Here is a 17,250-nt window from a genome sequence, read left to right on the forward strand (position 1 = left end):
ACCACCTGCAAGAACCAGCTGATGTAACTTTGGTCCCGAGTGGCTGCAGAGTACGGGGCGAGATTACACGTAGATAACACGTATTCCGGGCTGCTCCTCACCTACTCAAGAGCCCTCAAGGTGGTTCTAGCCAGATACAACCGGTACTGAGGCTGACATTATCACTGACAGACTGCAATCATCATTCAGTGTCGGCAGGTAAAGAGACAGGTGTGCAGCCTCCCCGTGCGGTAGGAATCAGAGCTTATGGAATTTATCTCCCTTGCCCTCCCCAGTTCTCCCTTGCCTTGCCCACTTTCATTGACAAGACAGCAATAATCATTCAGCAATTCACAAGTAGCAGGTAAAGAGACAGGTGTGCTGCAGCCTCCCTGTGTGGTAGGAATCAGAGCTTATGGAATTTATCTCCCTTGCCCTCCCCAGTTCTCCCTTGCCTTGCCCACTTTCATTGACAAGACAGCAATAATCATTCAACAATTCACGAGTTAGCAGGTAAAGAGACAAGTGTGCAGCCTCCCCGTGTGGTAGGAATCAGAGCTTATGGAATTTATCTCCCTTGCCCTCCCCAGTTCTCCCTTGCCTTGCCCAATTTCATTGACAAGACAGCAATAATCATTCAGCAATTCACGCATCGGCAGGTAAAGAGACAAGTGTGCAGCCTCCCCGTGTGGTAGGAATCAGAGCTTATGGAATTTACCTGCCCTTGCCCTCCCCTGTTCTCCCTTGCCTTGCCCACTTTCATTGACAAGGCAGCAATAATCATTCAGCAATTCACGAGTCGGCAGGTAAAGAGACAGGTGTGCAGCCTTCCCGTGCGGTAGGAATCAGAGCTTATGGAATTTACCTGCCCTGCACTCCCCTGTTCTCCATTGCCTTGCCCACTTTCATTGACAAGGCAGCAATAATCATTCAGCAATTCACAAGTAGCAGGTAAAGAGACAGGTGTGCTGCAGCCTCCCTGTGTGGTAGGAATCAGCTCATGGAATTTACCTGCCTTGCTCTTTCCTGCGCCCTTCCCTGCCTTGCCTTTCTCTCCCTTGCCCTGCCCTGCCTTACCCATTATCATTGACAAGCCTACAGTCCTTCAGCAATTCACGTGTTAATTAGCAGATAAACAAGGCGAGTGTGCAGCCTCCCGGTGAGGGCTTGTCACACACTCATTTAGTTGTGACATTTCTGGACACTGTCAGGGTTGAGTTAATCTCCAAGTGCAGTGGTCAGTACACTTGATCGCCTCACTAAACAGAGGTCCCGGGTTCGATTCTCAGCGAAGGTGAGACATGCATGGACAGCCTCCTTTACCCCGTGCACCCCTGTGGTTCCCCCAGGGGTGAGTGGGTGCTGCCGGGTGGGTGTGGGTTCCTGCCCTGCCCACACAGCTGTCACCCAAACCCCAAGCCTGTCTGGGATGGCTGTGGCAAGTCCAGTGTGTGATCAGACTATGGGGAATTACACACAAAGCAAAAATTAGATGAGACAGGACCACAAGTGTAGCTCAGGCCCTGTGTACTACAACTAGGTACACACACACACACACACACACACACACACACACACACACACACACACACACACACACACACAATGAGATAGTGAGGAATATAACAAAGAAATAAGAGATAGAGAAAAATGAGGGAGCATTGTGAGGTAAAGAAAGAATACAGGGAACTTATAGAGGAACATGACTGTATATTATACTATGAGGCAGAGATAAATTATTCTGGTTATAGCTAGTTATAGTTATAGCAGCCTTGCCCCATAGTTTTAACTCATGAGCTGTGCCACAATATCACTATAAAAATGTATAAATACTGTAACTGTTATTTGTGTGCTTTATATTATATACCATTGATATTACATTTTGCTATCTTAGTTAATATTTATGAAACCATATTTATAAAAAAATATTATTTTGACAAGGTATTGACCCCCATAGCTAGCCTCCACCAGGGCCCACAAAGGTTCATGGAAAATAACCTGTTTTTATTGTGAAGATATTTTAGAGTGAGGGGAAAAAGTTAAAGGGAGCAATGTCTTTATTCTTTAGCAGGTTTACCCAGGATGTGTGTGTAACCTGTCCAAGTCTGGTTCTCATTCCTCCTCATTATTAGAGCACCTCCAGCCTTTGTCTGTGTCCTAACACTAGTAAAAGGGCTGAAAGAATTCATATAACAGTGAAGTCTTGAAAGGCTGAAAGTGCGTACTGTAGCACAAGATAACACAACTTTTATCACCGACAGAATTACAGGCAGCAGCAGAAGGAGTTCAGCCAGCCAGTCAAGTGCTGTCAACCACAAACAACTGACCACCACACCACCGCCACACCACCACCGCCATGACCGACAACAGGGTTTACCGCACACGCACGCTTGGCATCCCCGCCGAGGGCCTCAAGGACCAGTATGCTGACGGCACTGCGGCCAAGCTCTGGGAACTATACATCGGTGACAAAAACCAACGGACAGAAGTTTATCGCAAATTTATCGTTCAGCTCCTGAGGAAACACAACTGCCACAATATTCTGGATGTGGCATGTGGCACTGGGTAGGTGGGCACTGCTTGTAAGGAACAAGAGAAGAACTCTGAGAGGCAGAGAGAAAAGACATATAGGAATGTAGTGTGTGTGTGTGTGTGTGTGTGTGTGTGTGTACCTATTTGTGGTTTCCAGGGTTAAGTTTAGGGTATCTTCAAACACATGATAGCCAGCACCTTATGGTATAAATCAACAAAGAATGACCTCACTTTGTTGTATAGAAAGTGTCATTAGTAAGGAAGAATATATGAATTTTCTGAGTCAAGACCTATAGTAACTGTTTGGGGTTTTGATAGGTTATGTTAGGTTAAGTTTAGGGTATCTTCAAACACAGGATAGCCAGCACCTTATGGTATAAATTAACAAAGAATGACCTCACTTTGTTGTATAGAAAGTCTCATTAGTCAGGAAGCATATATGACCTGTAGTAACTGTAATAAGGAGAGATAAAGTTGAATAACCTTAAAATCCAGAATAGTAATGTCATAACAATAATAATGATAATAATAATAATAATAATAATAATAATAATAATAATAATGATAAAAATAATAATAATGATAATTTTGCTTGCAGGGTGGACAGCATAATGTTACTGGAGGAAGGCTTTCAAGTGACAAGTGTTGATCTTTCGGACAAAATGCTGAAGTACGCTCTCAAGACAAGGTGGCAGCGCAGAAAGGAGCCGGCTTTTGACAACTGGGGTGAGCAGCAGTGAGGTCATGATGCCTCAGTATTAGAATTAGTAATGTAAGGGAAGCAGAGAGGAAGGGAGACGCAGCTTCACTAGGGACAAGAGAGAGAGAGAGAGAGAGAGAGCGAGAGAGCGAGAGAGCGAGAGAGAGAGAGAGAGAGAGAGAGAGAGAGAGAACTAGATAAATATAGCCATGTCACTGAAGAATCCAACATAGTAAAAGACAGAATCATCCGATCTTACTACAACTATGTCTATGGCAGTAGTTATCAAGTTTCTGTCCTATATCATCACCCAAGTGCATTGAGTTGACCCTCTTAAAGGCATATTTGGTGATTACGATTGACCTACAAGATAAGACAAGGTTGAGATATCTATTGATTCCAGCGCAGGGTTGGGTACGGCAGGGATTGTGACATTTCTCCTCTGTAAGATGACCTTCAAAACATCATTAATTCATAAATGCCAAGAACATGGATGCCGGCGTGGACGTGGAATATCGATCCTGGTCTTAGTTGATAAGGCTTTCATAGGCGCTTCAGGCATTTCCAGGGGTAGTTTAATGATCCTGGTGGTAGTTTGACCCTTCTTCTGTACCATGAACCTAAGAAACACTCATTACAACCCAATTGATCTCCTTTTCGGCCTTTTGGAATAATTGATGTGAGAGGCAGAAGAGTCTGAAAATACTGACCAGGGGCAGGTTTCATCAAAGGTCCCAAGTCCTTGGAAGTGGTCTCAAGGATTTAGGACCTTTGATGAGACTAGCCCCAGGGACTTAGTAATTTAAAGGAGTCAGACCCAAAGAGATGAATAGAAAGATATAAAAGTTAGGAAAAGAAGGTTAGGATAAATATAATTAGTAATGTAAGGGATTCAGAGAGGAAGAGAGAAAGATTAAACTCCAGTGAGAGAGGAATTAAATGACCCAAAACTGAGGATGAGGAAATAGAGCAAAAAAAATACAAGATAAGAAAGAACTCCACTTCAGACGAGAGATAAAATATGATGTCGTATAGAGGAAAAGAAAAATATAAAACTTAATGATCTCACCCACTTAAAACATTCCTTGAGGTTTTAAAAGGTTATTAGAGAAGCCAGTTACTTTGCATTCTAACATATACAGTCATACCTTAACAAAAAGAAATTCCCAGGGTTAGGTAAGAGATAAAACATTCCTTGAGGTTATAAAAGGTTATTAGAGAAGCCAGTTACTTAGCATTCTAACATATAGTCATATCTTAACAAAAAAAATTCCCAGGGTTAGGTAAGAGATACAAGTGGATGGGATGTTGAAAATCTAGTTATCTGTTGTCCTCTTGAAAACATCTCTACTTTTTGTGTGTGTGTGTGTGTGTGTGTGAGAGAGAGAGAGAGAGAGAGAGAGAGAGAGAGAGAGAGAGAGAGAGAGAGAGAGAGAGAGAGAGAGAGAGAGAGAGAGAGAGAGAGAGAGAGAGAGAGAGAGAGAGAGAGAGAGAGAATAAAAGAAAGAAGAGAAAGATAGAGAGAAAGAATGGATTAAAGAAGGAGAGGTACAGAGAGAGAGAGAGAGAGAGAGAGAGAGAGAGAGAGAGAGAGAGAAGAATGGATTAAAGAAGGAGAGGTACAGAGAGAGAGAGAGAGAGAGAAAGAAAGAGAGATAGAGAGAAAGAATGGATTAAAGAAGGAGAGGCAGAGAGTTAAAGAAGGAGAGTTAGAGAGAGAGAGAGAGAGAGAGAGAGAGAGAGAGAGAGAGAGAGAGAGAGAGAGAGAGAGAGATGGAATAAAAGAAAGAAGAAAGATAGAGAGAAAGAATGGATTAAAGAAGGAGAGGTACAGAGAGAGAGAGAGAGAGAGGTGAATTACAAAGCTGCACACACACACAAACACCTTACACAAATACACTAAATCAGATTAAGATAAGGGATGGAGAGGAAGACAGAAAGCAGATAAGAATGAGTAAGGGAGGGAGATAAACACACTCTCTCTCTCTCTCTCTCTAATACTAGGCTCTTCTCTCACACATAATATTTTGTTTTCTTTAATTTTATTGGGTTATTAATATTCTTTTTTGTGTTGAAAAAATATTACTTCAATTTCCCCCTCAGAGCACTTCTTAACTACTGCTTTAATTAAACGACTATTTTTTACTTCAGAGCATTTCTTAACCAAACCCTAACTAAACATGGGTTTATTTTTCCCTTCAGAGCATTTCTTAACCAAACCCTCACTAGACATGGCTTTATTTTCCCTCTCAGAGCATTTCTTAACCAAACCCTCACTAAACACTTCATTTTCCCCTTCAGAGGATTTCTTAACCATACCCTATCTAAACCATACCTAACCAAACCATACCCTTACTAAACCATACCCTAACTTAACCATACCCCAACTTAACCATACCCTAACTAAACCATACCCTAACTAAACCATACCCTAACTAACCATACCCTACCTATACCCTAACTAAACCATACCTAACCTTACCCCAACTTAACCATGCCTAACCATACCCTAACTAAACAAGGCTTCATTCTTTCCTCCAGTGATAGAGGAAGCAAACTGGCTGACCCTCCCTGATGACATAGAGGGCCAGGGAACATTTGATGCTGTCGTTTGCCTGGGAAATTCCTTCGCCCATTTACCTGACGTTTCAGGGGACCAGTCAGAGCACAGGTGAGGGGGAGAGAGAGAGAGAGAGAGAGAGAGAGAGAGAGAGAGAGAGAGAGAGAGATGAAGGCTATTTGAGATTTTATTAGCTAATGAAAGGGATGAAAGAATGAAGATGATGGTTAACTCTTGCATAAGGAATTTGGAATAGTATAGACTGTGCAATGGGCAGAAACCTATCCATCAATAAATTCTTAAATGAACCACAAATCCCATCCTTTTCAGATCAGCGCTCCACAACTTCTGTGAGATGGTCAAGCCGGGCGGCATATTAGTCATCGACCACCGAAACTACGACTACATTGTCGACTCCGGCTCTGCGCCCTCACAGAACATCTACTACAATGTTAGTGGCAAAGACAAAGATTCTCATGTCATCTCTATCTGGTTCTCTTTGTGCCAAGACTCAAGATTTCCTGAGTTGAAGATGATCTCTAAACTATCCTCTTTTTTCTCTTTTTCTGTCTGCAGAGTGAGCACATCGTGGACATCAAGACGTCTGTTCTCTACGTCAACGGCCAGCCCTCGTTAGTCACCCTGGACTACCTCATGGACATCAACGGGGCAGACAAACGCTGCAACACAGACTCAGAAGTTTCCAAGAAGGGCCGTGTTGAAGGACAGGAGACGAGGAGGTTAGTATGGCAGTGTTGACCTTGTTGACTGTATAGTGTAGAAGATAAATAGTGTAGTGTAGGAGCATTGCAACACAGACTCAGGAGTTTTCGAGAAGGGCCGTGTTGAAGGGCAGGAGATGAGGTTTGTACGGCAGTGTAAAGCTCCCATGTACGTAGTGTGAGATAAAATATTACAATCCACCAGTAGTGTAAGCTACAAAATATTTAAACAAAAATTACCTTATATGACAAGTAGGTTTCACATAGGACAACCTGCTGACTAAAGTGAAGAAAATAATGAGAAATGAAGTGACACTATTGCACAGTGAGGCTGAACAGATGTCTGAGGGCTGCTACACTGCTCTAGCTAAAGAATCATATTTGCTGCACTTTGAGGGCTGCAACAAACATCCCCAGGAGCCTTCACAACCAAATTATAGTATTATTTTCATCATCCACCTCATGCATTAATCCAAGCCACACTCTTTCTTTCTCTCCACAGCAACTTCCGGCTTTCCTACTTCCCTCACCGCGTTGCCAGATTCAGTGAGCTCCTCCAAGAAGCGTTTGGTAAAGGAGCCCAGCAGTCAGTGTACGGTGACTTTAAGGCAATAGGGGAAGTTAAGAACCCAGGCTTTTATATACATGTTATTGTGAAGCCTTAAAATATCCTGGATGGTGTGTGTTCCAGTGTGTCTTACTGTGCAGGCAGGCCTTGCTACACGTGTGGGTTGGGGCTCATGACTTACAGCTAACAGTTTGATGAATAATGAAGCAAGTTTTCTCACACAAATCAGTCATGGGTTGGCTTTCTTAAAACTTTTACACCTAACAGTTTGATGAATAACAAAACAAGTTTTCTTTTTCAAATTAAAGTAATATGGGTGGAATTTCCTTCCAAGCCCCTTCCCTACCAAAATCAAGTTAGTTTTAAGAACACTGAATAGTATGATATTTTGGTGTGAAAAAAATTGCTGTACAGATCAGCAAGCATATGTATAATTCATAAAATAACCTACACAGTAATGTGCAGTGTAATCTGACACAACAGACTAATTATGGAATGATTGTTATTTACATGTCAATGGATGTTCAGAGTCACATTGTAACTTTGTTTTGGTAATTAGCAATAACTCCTAGAAAGTCTAACCACACTTAACAGCATGTTTCCTGCTGGTCATTTTGCAATGTTTCTCATCACAATATGTAGATGGTTTTGGGAGTCAGTGCACAACAGTACCCGTGTAACAAGGCTTGCCTGTGTACCCAAGTGGAGTTGGCGGGTTTGGGGGGGCCTTACAAATGTGTTCCTTGGTGTGTATGTGTAGGGTTGGGTCTTGTAGTACAGTAACACCTCAAGTATTTAGAATAAAGGGGAGAAGCTGGATAAAATTGGTGGAGATATAAATTTTCTGGGGAAAAATAGTACACCAAATCTCCCAATGTGGTAATTTAAGTATGAATGATTATTGAAAGATACGAACAACTGTATTATGTCTGAAAATAGATGGAACACAAATTTTATGTGGGCAAATTGTGGAATGGAAAATTACCCAGTGTACATTGTGTAGTAATTGTGATCATTGGAATATTAACACTCAGCTACATTCTGTGAATGCACTGAAAATATATAAAATACTATGAACACTTTAATTAGGGATAAAAAGTCTTGTGCAATACAAAATTAATAGTAAGTGTATTGGGAACTATCTGAGGCTGGTGGCTGGCCAAGGTGTGTCTCTACCGTGTTGTGGCAGACAAGTACAGGTTTCCCAAGACCCCAACCAGACTCCAGTGTTGTCTGGACTTCCAGAGGCATGCAAGCTGAGGTAATGCTGCACGTGTCCACAGCCGTGAGGCTTTGCTTAGTGTAAACAATGATCTCAACTGTCAAACATTCCATCCATTTCTCTTATTAGCTGTTCTCTCTATTCTGGTCTTGACCTGACTAACTCCTCTCACTTTGTTGTAGCAACCCATATGCCTGTCATGACATTTACCATATATAATATTCCCACTTATACCCTTAGGAAAATAGTATCCATGACATAGTAGATCTCTTGAAGTTGTGAAATTTTGTTCCAGCCTCTCGCACACAACACTGCAGAAACACCAACTATTTTAATTGTATGAAACTGTCAAGTGTAATGAATCCTTAGAGCTTTCAACCTTGCATTTTAACCTGACAGTTGCCATCACCAGTGTGGTGAACAAATATTTTATGCACACGAACACTTGTGGAAAATTGATCAACTTGACACTTTTTGAGACTCAGTAGCCAGTTTTCTGCCCTCCAGGTCACCTCTTCTTCCCTACACTCCTCTCTCCTCCATCCTTCTCCTCCACTCTCCTCCTCCATTCCCCTCTCTCCCTCCACTTCACTCCCCTGACACCCTCTCTTCCATCCTCCTCCTCCTCCTCTTCCCTCTCTTCCATCCTCCTCCTCCTCTTCCTCTTCCATCCTCCTCCTCCTCCTCTTCCTCTTCCCTCTCTTCCTTCCCTTCCACTATCCACAATGAGTTTCAAGGAAGGTGGATCAGTGTCTCCATCTGCAAATGGCTGTGCACAGTTTACTTGCTCAATTTTACGAACATTTGTTAGATGAACAAAAATATAATCCATTTACTATTATATGATCAGGGTGACTGTTGTGTTTTGTATTGTACATGTTTGTGTTCACTAGGAGGGGCTAACTAAGGGTGGAGGCCTGGACACCTCTCCTCGGTGCCCCCTCAAACTAGACACAGAAGGAGCTCTAGAGGGAGGGAGGGGCTCCTTGATACTCTTTTATTAAGTGTTATGTTGTTCCTTGTTTCTGTTCTTGTTGGTGCCACGTACTTAGAATGTATACTTTGGGGAAGGTTTAAGATGTGTATAAAAGTCATACGGGTGATGTCCTGGCTCTCATTGACTCCCACCACAACATACAACACACATTTACTAATATTTTTAGTACTAGTATTAGGGAGGTGGTGGCTGAGTGGTAAGCGTGCCGGTGCTGCATCCAGGAGGAGGCAGGTTCGCATCCAACCCACTGCCACAAGCAAGGATTTTTCAGTCACCGCTGAGTGGCCCAAGATTACTCACATGCTGTCCTGAGGACCACCTATCAACACAGACTCTGGATTCTCTCTATAAGAGAGAGGGTCAATGATGACCTCCAGGGGGTAGCACAAGCCAAGCAAGATGGTGCCTCTATAAACACTTGCTTGTGCCTGTGCTATAACAGGCTGGGGCCAACCATCAGGCTTCACCAAGAAAGACTACCGGCACCATAGGCCAAATGTAAAAATAAAAAAAAAATCAATAAATAAAAAATAAATAAATAAATACATAAATCAGATGATGCAAAGCAAATAATTATATAAAAGTGATTTTCCATTGCACTGTATGTGTGTCATAATGACTACTCAAGAGAGAGAGAGACTGGCTTGACTTCAACTCCACAGCTCTGCTTTAGAGTCTTATCCCCACCTCTTATACTGAGTCCAAGAAATTAGCTACAAAACATATAATAATGGACACATGAAAATGTATAAGGACTACAAATTTAATGTGTACTAACCTTCCCATGCAGCCAATGTGAGTGAACCTTATTCCTGCCTCATAACATACCATCTCAGAGCACCAAGGCACTTCAGAGAGCCCTGCCAACCCTCAGAGTCTAGGGCAGTGCTGGGAGGCCACAAGCTAGAGTTCCATGGATGTTAAATGGTACAGTTAAGTATACCAATAAGAATTATTTGTATTTATTGTTATATATTTATTGCAAAAACAGTTTTAAGTCTACAGAAATACAAGCTAAGCATAAAATGCCACGAATTTGACAGCTTATTAATTAACTTGGCAGAAAATCACAAAGCCATGAGTGCAGTTAAGTCTATAGTTGAGTAACAACATGGTGGTAGCCTCATCTTTGTACTCAAATGTTCATCACACTTCATGGCATCAAGCGTGCAGAATACTATATCAAATAACAGTAAGTATTGTTTGCAGCAGGACAGATTGGGGTGCTTGTAACTGCTTGAAAAAGTGCTTTTCATTAACCTGGTAGCAGCAACGGGCCAAATTTGTGCCATGATATAAATCCCCCAAAGTAGATGATACATAATCTGATCACAAATGCTTTGATATGTATATTATGAAATGGTTTGTGTGAGGGGTGATTTTTTCTCATTTTTCTCGCTTGGAGGGACCATTAAGAAACATGATCCCCGCTGCTACCGGGTTAATAACATGTACCATAAAGAGAGTGTATAATCATGTGAGTTGTTTTCCATTATGAACTACGTTGAAACGACACCCAAAGTTGTTGCTAAAAGTGTTTGTTAAGATATTATGGCTTCAAACTCAGGCTAGAATGACTTTGAGTAAATGGGAAACAACTGACAAAATTACAAAGACCCACGGAGAGCCACAATATATATTTCTCTATCTATTACTGTTCAGAAAAGTTCCTCTATCAGAATAAGCTTTGTAAGTTTAAAGCTCGTATTCTTAAACGTCTTGGCACCTCAGTTCGCCTGCTTGAAAAGCCTCTCATGTAAGTTGCTGGGCTTTCCATGGATATAAACCCCCAAAAATAGATGATGCATAAACTGATCACAAATGCTTCGATATATATTATGAACTGGTTTGTGTGAGAGGTGATTTTTTCTCATTTTTCTCGCTTAGAGGGACCATTAAGAAACACGATCCCTGCTGTTACCGGGTTAACACTTCCTCTGCACCTTCAACAGGAAAACACCACCCATGAAAACCCGGTTAATCTTCCTTGTGGCCTTGGGAAATAGACGTAGTGGGAGCCTGATACGTTTTAAAAGACAGATATAGATATACAGAGATACAGAGTGATAGTTTAACACTTCCTCTGCACTTTGAACGGGAAAACACCACCCATGAAAACCCGGTTAATCTTCTCTGTGTCTTTGGGAAACAGTCGAAGTGGGAGCCTGATATGTTGAAAAAGACAGATATAGATACAAACAAACAGAGATAAGAGTGATGCTGGAGATAGCTTTACACTTCCTCTGCACCTTGAACGAGAAAACACCAGCCATGAAAACCCAGTTAATCTTCCCTGTGGCCTTGGGAAATAGACGTAGTGGGAGCCCGAGACGTTTAAGAATATGGACTTTAGTTACGGTGTGACTTCTATCCTTGTATCGACAGCAGCTGCTTTAGGTTCAAGGCTGCTGTCCCTACTGAACTATAGGCATATGTGGTTTACTAATACAGTGTCTTTACTTTAGTGCATCGTACAGTGGTTGGAGAAAATGTCAATGAAGTGTTCGTGTGTCGGAACATTTGGGTGGATCGGTGAACACTAACAGACCTTGAATAAAGCCACCATTCAATACTATAAGTGATTATGCCCCAGATCACAGACACTTTCTCACTTACTCTATATCACAATTGAGTAAATACAACTAGATACACACACACACACACACACACACACACACTCAAAAACAAGATATTTCAAGCCAAAAATATCTAAGAATTTAAAACTAGACCTGATAAACTGAGACTTGGAGTTGGGACCACCTCAAATGTAGCTCACTTCTTGAATATCACAACCAGATAAACTAGGTATACACACACACACACACACACACACACACTCAGGCCCTGTATACTACAAATAGGTAAATACACACACACTCATACTTTAATCTCCTCAGTAAAGTAAAGCAAAGCATTGGGTTGTGATAGACTATTCACTGGGTTATTATTTCTCCCATTACAAATGTGTGAATACATACTAACATTGGGAGGCAAACAGCTGTTAAGTCTGGGCTGTCAAGAGGCTGGGCAATGCATGGTGAGGCTAACATGTAAACACAACCACCAGGTCACAGTAAGAAAGGTCTAAAGGGCAATGGTTGAAAGGAAGTCATCGCTTCAAGTATCTTCAGGCTTTCTTAGAGAGTAACGTAAGATGAGATTGGCGACATTTTAAAATGAGTTGCTGCTTTGAGAATCTTGTAACTTTTGTAACTTAGATGAGTTTGTCGACAGTTTAAAATGAGTCACTGTGACACCGCTCCGATAGCTCAGTTGCTTTAAGCACTGCGCTGCCAGCTTCAGGGTGTGGCAGGCAGAGGTTCGAGCCCCGCTCAGACCAGGTTTTTTCTGCTGACTAGGAGTGGTTACTGTCCCCCCTTGAGCAAGGGGCATGAGGTGGGTGAGGTCCTGGCAGTACCCAGAGATCCACAAATGAGTCTTGCTCTAATCGGGAGAGTACTTACTGGTGATTGCAAGTCCAACTCATGATCAGGCCATGGTGAAATACACACACACACACACACACACACACACACACACACATACACACTTGTTCATAAACTCTTCAGAACTGCCATGTTACCGTGAAGTTCTGCAGAAGAGACTGATTGAGCTCCTTGACCAACAGTACCTGAAACAATAATAATAATAACAATAATAATAATAATAATAATAATAATAATAATAATAATAATAATAAAAAAATAATAATTGGGAATCAATGATATACTTCTCTCTCTCTCTCTCTCTCTCACCTTGCTGGAAGAGTCGTAGGTGTATGTCGTCACTGACTTTCCTGCAACCACCACTCCAGTAACCTTTTTGGGGACGTTCAGTATTCTTATGTAGCCTGCAAGAGAAAGAATGGTCTCATTAACCCCTTGACTGTGGATTTCCAACAAAAAGACCTCACCAAGCTACAGGAATGGAACAAAAAGTGTCTGCTACAAGTGAATGAAGAAAAATGTAAAGTCCTGTATCTTGGGAGGGAAAATCCAGCATACCAATAGCACATGGGAAACACTCCACTATCCACCACAGAGGCAGAGAAAGACCTGGGACTGTATGTTACCAGGCTACCAGTGAAGGCCAAATCCGTGGCAATCGCAGCAGACAGGTTAAATGTAATAATACACACACACACACCTCCCTCAAAGAAATAGAGAGAGAGAGAGAGAGAGAGAGAGAGAGAGAGAGAGTGATAAAGAGAGAGAGACCCACAAACATTCTGACACTTTTATTTATTTATTTATTATTATTATTTTTTTATGTCTCAGGCCATGAACAGAGATAAACCTAACATGGCAGAACACTCACGCAAAGTCAGAGGTGCAGCGTAACCTTTGAGGGCACAGGTCACCCTCAACATGCCCGGCTTACTCCTGAAGAGGGCGTGGGTGAAGGCTTGCCTAATCACTGTGTCTGTAAGAGAAAGACTCAACCGTTAGTGTCCAAACAGTCCCTTGACATAGTTAGTCGGCGTCACCGTATTGAAAGGGTTAAGAGGAAATGGAAGAGGATTATTCCTCTTATAAACCTCTTAATCCTTTTCTAAACCTTATAATCCTCTTCCATTTCCTCTTAAAAGAGGTTTAGAAGAAGATTAAGAGGTTTAAAAGAGGATTAATCCTCTTCCATTTCCTCTTAACCCTTTCCATACTGTGACGCCGACGTCTGCGTCACGTATTGAAAGGGTTAAGGTCGGTATACTCAGACATTTCCTGCCCAAGACCAAACTAAACAAAATACTATGAAAATTGCATATAATAGTGTTGTGTATTGTTTTACTGAAGGTTAATAATACAGTCATACCTCGCTTTAAGAGTGTTTTGATCTATGAGCAAAAAAAGATCACAAAAAATGCCTTGGTTATTGAGTGGTGACTTGATATACAAGCATCCTGTTTGTGCATTTTTTTTTTTCAATTTGTCATCATTTCAAGGGTGGGGGGACAGGCTATATGGAGGCCGTCAGGGTCAAGCATGTATGTCCCTCTGAGGAGGGACCACAGGCTCTTGCCTGGTAATGGCTCATGGATGGGAGGGGAGGATGCCGATAGACTGACTATCAGTTGATGTCAGCCTAGCTGACCAAGTCAATCTTTCAAAAATTCCTCTAGCCTGCCATGGCTGACAGCTGCTGCTGGTGAAGGCAGGAGGAAGGAGGGACGGACGTTACAATGTGTGTTTTACACGTATATCAGGATGACCCTTAACAAACACAATTTTATGGACTGGTTTTGTGGTTCACCAAAAAATGTGCTCACTACAGTTTTGAAATACTGAATATTATCTGCTTAACCATTCAGACAGCCAAATATGGAACAAATGGCATTCCGTATTTTAAGGAAAGGGTGGCAAGTTGGCAACCCTAGTCTCAGTCCGCGGTGCAAACTCGTAGAGACAGCACCCATGCCAGCACCCATGCGCTCGTGTCCGATTGCATTTGTTCTTTGGTATGTGATCTTTGTGTTTTCAGCACTACAGTGTGCGTTCTTTGTGCTTTAACAACGTCCCCCAGAAAGATGGTCAAAAGGGAAGGTGCTCCAAAGAAGAAAGCAGGAACGGCAGATACTATGCTCGCAACAGGAACAGAGTGTGAGCCTCGGCGGCTTGTTTGGCCTACTGGATGTGACTGACTCCCGTTCATCCTCCATCTCAGGCGATACATTGCATTAGCTTCGCGTTGGTGGTTGAACGTAGTTCCGGTGCCTCGAGAACAGGGAAACTGTGGCTGCTAAACCCCAGTGTGAAGCCTACACCTTGAGCATAGTTAGCGGATGCAGGAGTCTACGTAACACATTGATTTGTCTTTTATATTATTTATCATTGCTATTTGTGCAGTGGATCTTTCTTATTGTTAGTAAAATTACTTTAATTCTGTATAAAATTACATGTAAAATTATTTTTATATAAATATATTTTTTGAGATATGAGACACATTAATGGGATTCACATTAATTTCAATGGGGAAATTTGTCTTGGTTTATGAGTGCTTTGGTGTGCAAGCAAAATTACAGAATAAATAATTAAACTTGTAAACTGAGGTATGACTGACTGTAATAGAAAAAGACTGGTACAGTTAAGAAGACAGAATTACAGAATGATGCCGGTGATAGTTCTACACAACGTTTAAGAATATGGACCTGATAAAAGAAATCTAGCCACCCCAGTCACTACTTACCTAAGGAGTCCCCATCGTCCCAGTACAGCTGACCTTGGGCCTGGCCTTGGCTGTCCGGGGCAACGACCAGCCCGTGACCCAACGCACGGCTGTCAGGAAGAGAAATAAAGTTTGGTCAAAACAGAGGAAATGGAGGGAGAGAATTACTGAGAAAGGAAGGAAGAGGAGAAGGAAAGGAAGAGGAGGAGGGGAAAGGAAAGATGAAAGAGAATGGAAGTAAAGGTAGGAAAGAAAGAGGAAAAGGAATAAATGAGGGAAGAGGAGGAAACATAAGAAAGAATGGAAATAAGAAAAAATAAATAATAAATAAAAAAAGGAATAAGTAGAAAAGAAATAAGAAAGGGAAGAAAAAACTGAGAAAAACTAAGAAAAATATGGAAAAAAAGGAAAATAATAATAATAACAATAATAATAATAATAATAATAATAATAATAATAATAATAATAATAATAATAATAATAATAATAATAATAATAACAGTCCTTGCTCACCTCTGTTCTGTAGTGTTGCCCGGGACATGAGTGGGCAGAACATTCCCTCCCAAGACCAACAATGGGATGGTGTCGTAAGGTGCTGGCAAAGTGACGTACGAGCCTTCCTCCTCCTCCTCCTCCTCCCTCTCCACCACACTCCCTGCATACCAATCATACCATAGGCCTCCTGGCAAATAAGCCTCAACTTTGGTCACATGCTGGAAAAAAAAAGAGAGAAAAGAACTGTGAATAAACGTTTCAGTGGGTAGTGTCGAGTGCTGCATCAAGTTATCCTGTTAATAACAGACCTGTCTATCTGTCTGTGTCAGAGGTCGCCAACCCATGATTTGGTAAGAGACAGTTTCTTCATACTTGGCAGAAAAGGGAAGGTACAATACAATAAGCACGCAACACTCACCTCGCTCAACACAGGGACAATCATGACCTCTGTACACTAACACTTGGTACAGACAACATACTTGCAACACTCACCTCTCTCAACACAGGGACAACCATGACTGCAGGACCCCAAAGGAACTGTGTGTCCAAGGCATAGGTTCTCTCGTCTTCAGGAAATCTGTAAGGAGACGAAAGTTAAAATGAGACAAAGCATGATAAAAAATAACTAAATAAATAAACACCTCAGTTATCCATCTCCTTTGACACTTACTGGAAGAAGACGGGCCTGGCTACCGGCTCCCCTGTCAGATGGGCGTTGAAGAAGAGGGTGTAGAGGTACGGCAAGAGTGTGTACCGCTGGGTGAGGGCCTTGACGGCAGCCTCCACCACCCGCTCACCCAGGGCAACGGGGTCTTGCTCCTTGGTGGGGGAAAGGAAACATAGAGGAGATAGAATTGAGCAAAACAGGAGGAGGGGAAAAACATTGAAACTACAGTACCCAAACACCTGAAATTGACCTCGTTTGACCTCTCTTTCCGTTTTCTTTGCTTGGAGGTGCATACAGCGGACTCTTTATGTTGTTTTCTTTGTTTTTTTTTATTTTTTAACCCTTGAGCTGCCTCCCTTGATGTAAAATAAAATTACAGTACCCACTCAATTCCTAAGAGCCTGCATAGTACCCAGTCAATTCCTAAGAGCCTGTACAGTACCCAATCAATATTCAAGGGCCTGCAGCACTCACCCTAGCATCGTCAGTGTTATGGTTGCGTGAGAAGGGGTAGAAGGCGCCCAGCTGCATCCATCGCATACACAGGTTGGCAGTGGTGTTGCCGTTAAAGCCGCAGATGTCCGCCCCAACCATCGGCACCCCAAACAGATTGAAGTTGAGGACCCCTGGAATATATTGTAATCTG

At 42.1% G+C, this 17,250-nt stretch overlaps 2 protein-coding genes across 8 annotated transcripts in view; one reads left to right on the forward strand and one right to left on the reverse strand.

Annotated features, from left to right (window-relative positions):
* On the forward strand, window positions 1–9,386 carry LOC126987890 (glycine N-methyltransferase-like). Of its 7 annotated transcripts, none has more exons than XM_050845372.1 (7): window positions 1–230; window positions 2,241–2,544; window positions 3,110–3,237; window positions 5,753–5,882; window positions 6,102–6,222; window positions 6,348–6,511; window positions 6,996–9,386. In XM_050845372.1, the coding sequence occupies exons 2-7, from the start codon at window positions 2,336–2,338 to the stop codon at window positions 7,156–7,158; spliced, it is 915 nt and encodes a 304-aa protein (XP_050701329.1). In that variant the 5' UTR covers window positions 1–230; window positions 2,241–2,335; the 3' UTR covers window positions 7,159–9,386. The 7 variants fall into 7 exon arrangements, with proteins under 7 accessions (XP_050701329.1, XP_050701330.1, XP_050701334.1 ...); XM_050845373.1 differs by having other exon boundaries at window positions 1–198; XM_050845377.1 differs by lacking the exon at window positions 1–230 and adding an exon at window positions 320–343.
* LOC126987889 (lysosomal alpha-glucosidase-like) overlaps window positions 8,957–17,250 on the reverse strand; it is a 19,185-nt gene continuing 10,891 nt past the window's right edge. The window contains exons 14-21 of the mRNA XM_050845370.1: window positions 17,079–17,230; window positions 16,608–16,756; window positions 16,430–16,514; window positions 15,956–16,155; window positions 15,464–15,552; window positions 13,598–13,702; window positions 13,036–13,130; window positions 8,957–12,911 (exon numbers count right to left, since the gene is read on the reverse strand). Of these exons, the coding sequence (XP_050701327.1) occupies window positions 12,846–12,911; window positions 13,036–13,130; window positions 13,598–13,702; window positions 15,464–15,552; window positions 15,956–16,155; window positions 16,430–16,514; window positions 16,608–16,756; window positions 17,079–17,230 (941 nt within the window). The 3' untranslated portion in view covers window positions 8,957–12,845. The remainder of the gene's footprint in view (window positions 12,912–13,035; window positions 13,131–13,597; window positions 13,703–15,463; window positions 15,553–15,955; window positions 16,156–16,429; window positions 16,515–16,607; window positions 16,757–17,078; window positions 17,231–17,250) is intronic.

The sequence above is a fragment of the Eriocheir sinensis genome, chromosome 67 (genome assembly GCF_024679095.1).
Source record: "Eriocheir sinensis breed Jianghai 21 chromosome 67, ASM2467909v1, whole genome shotgun sequence".
Classification (NCBI taxonomy): domain Eukaryota; kingdom Metazoa; phylum Arthropoda; class Malacostraca; order Decapoda; family Varunidae; genus Eriocheir; species Eriocheir sinensis.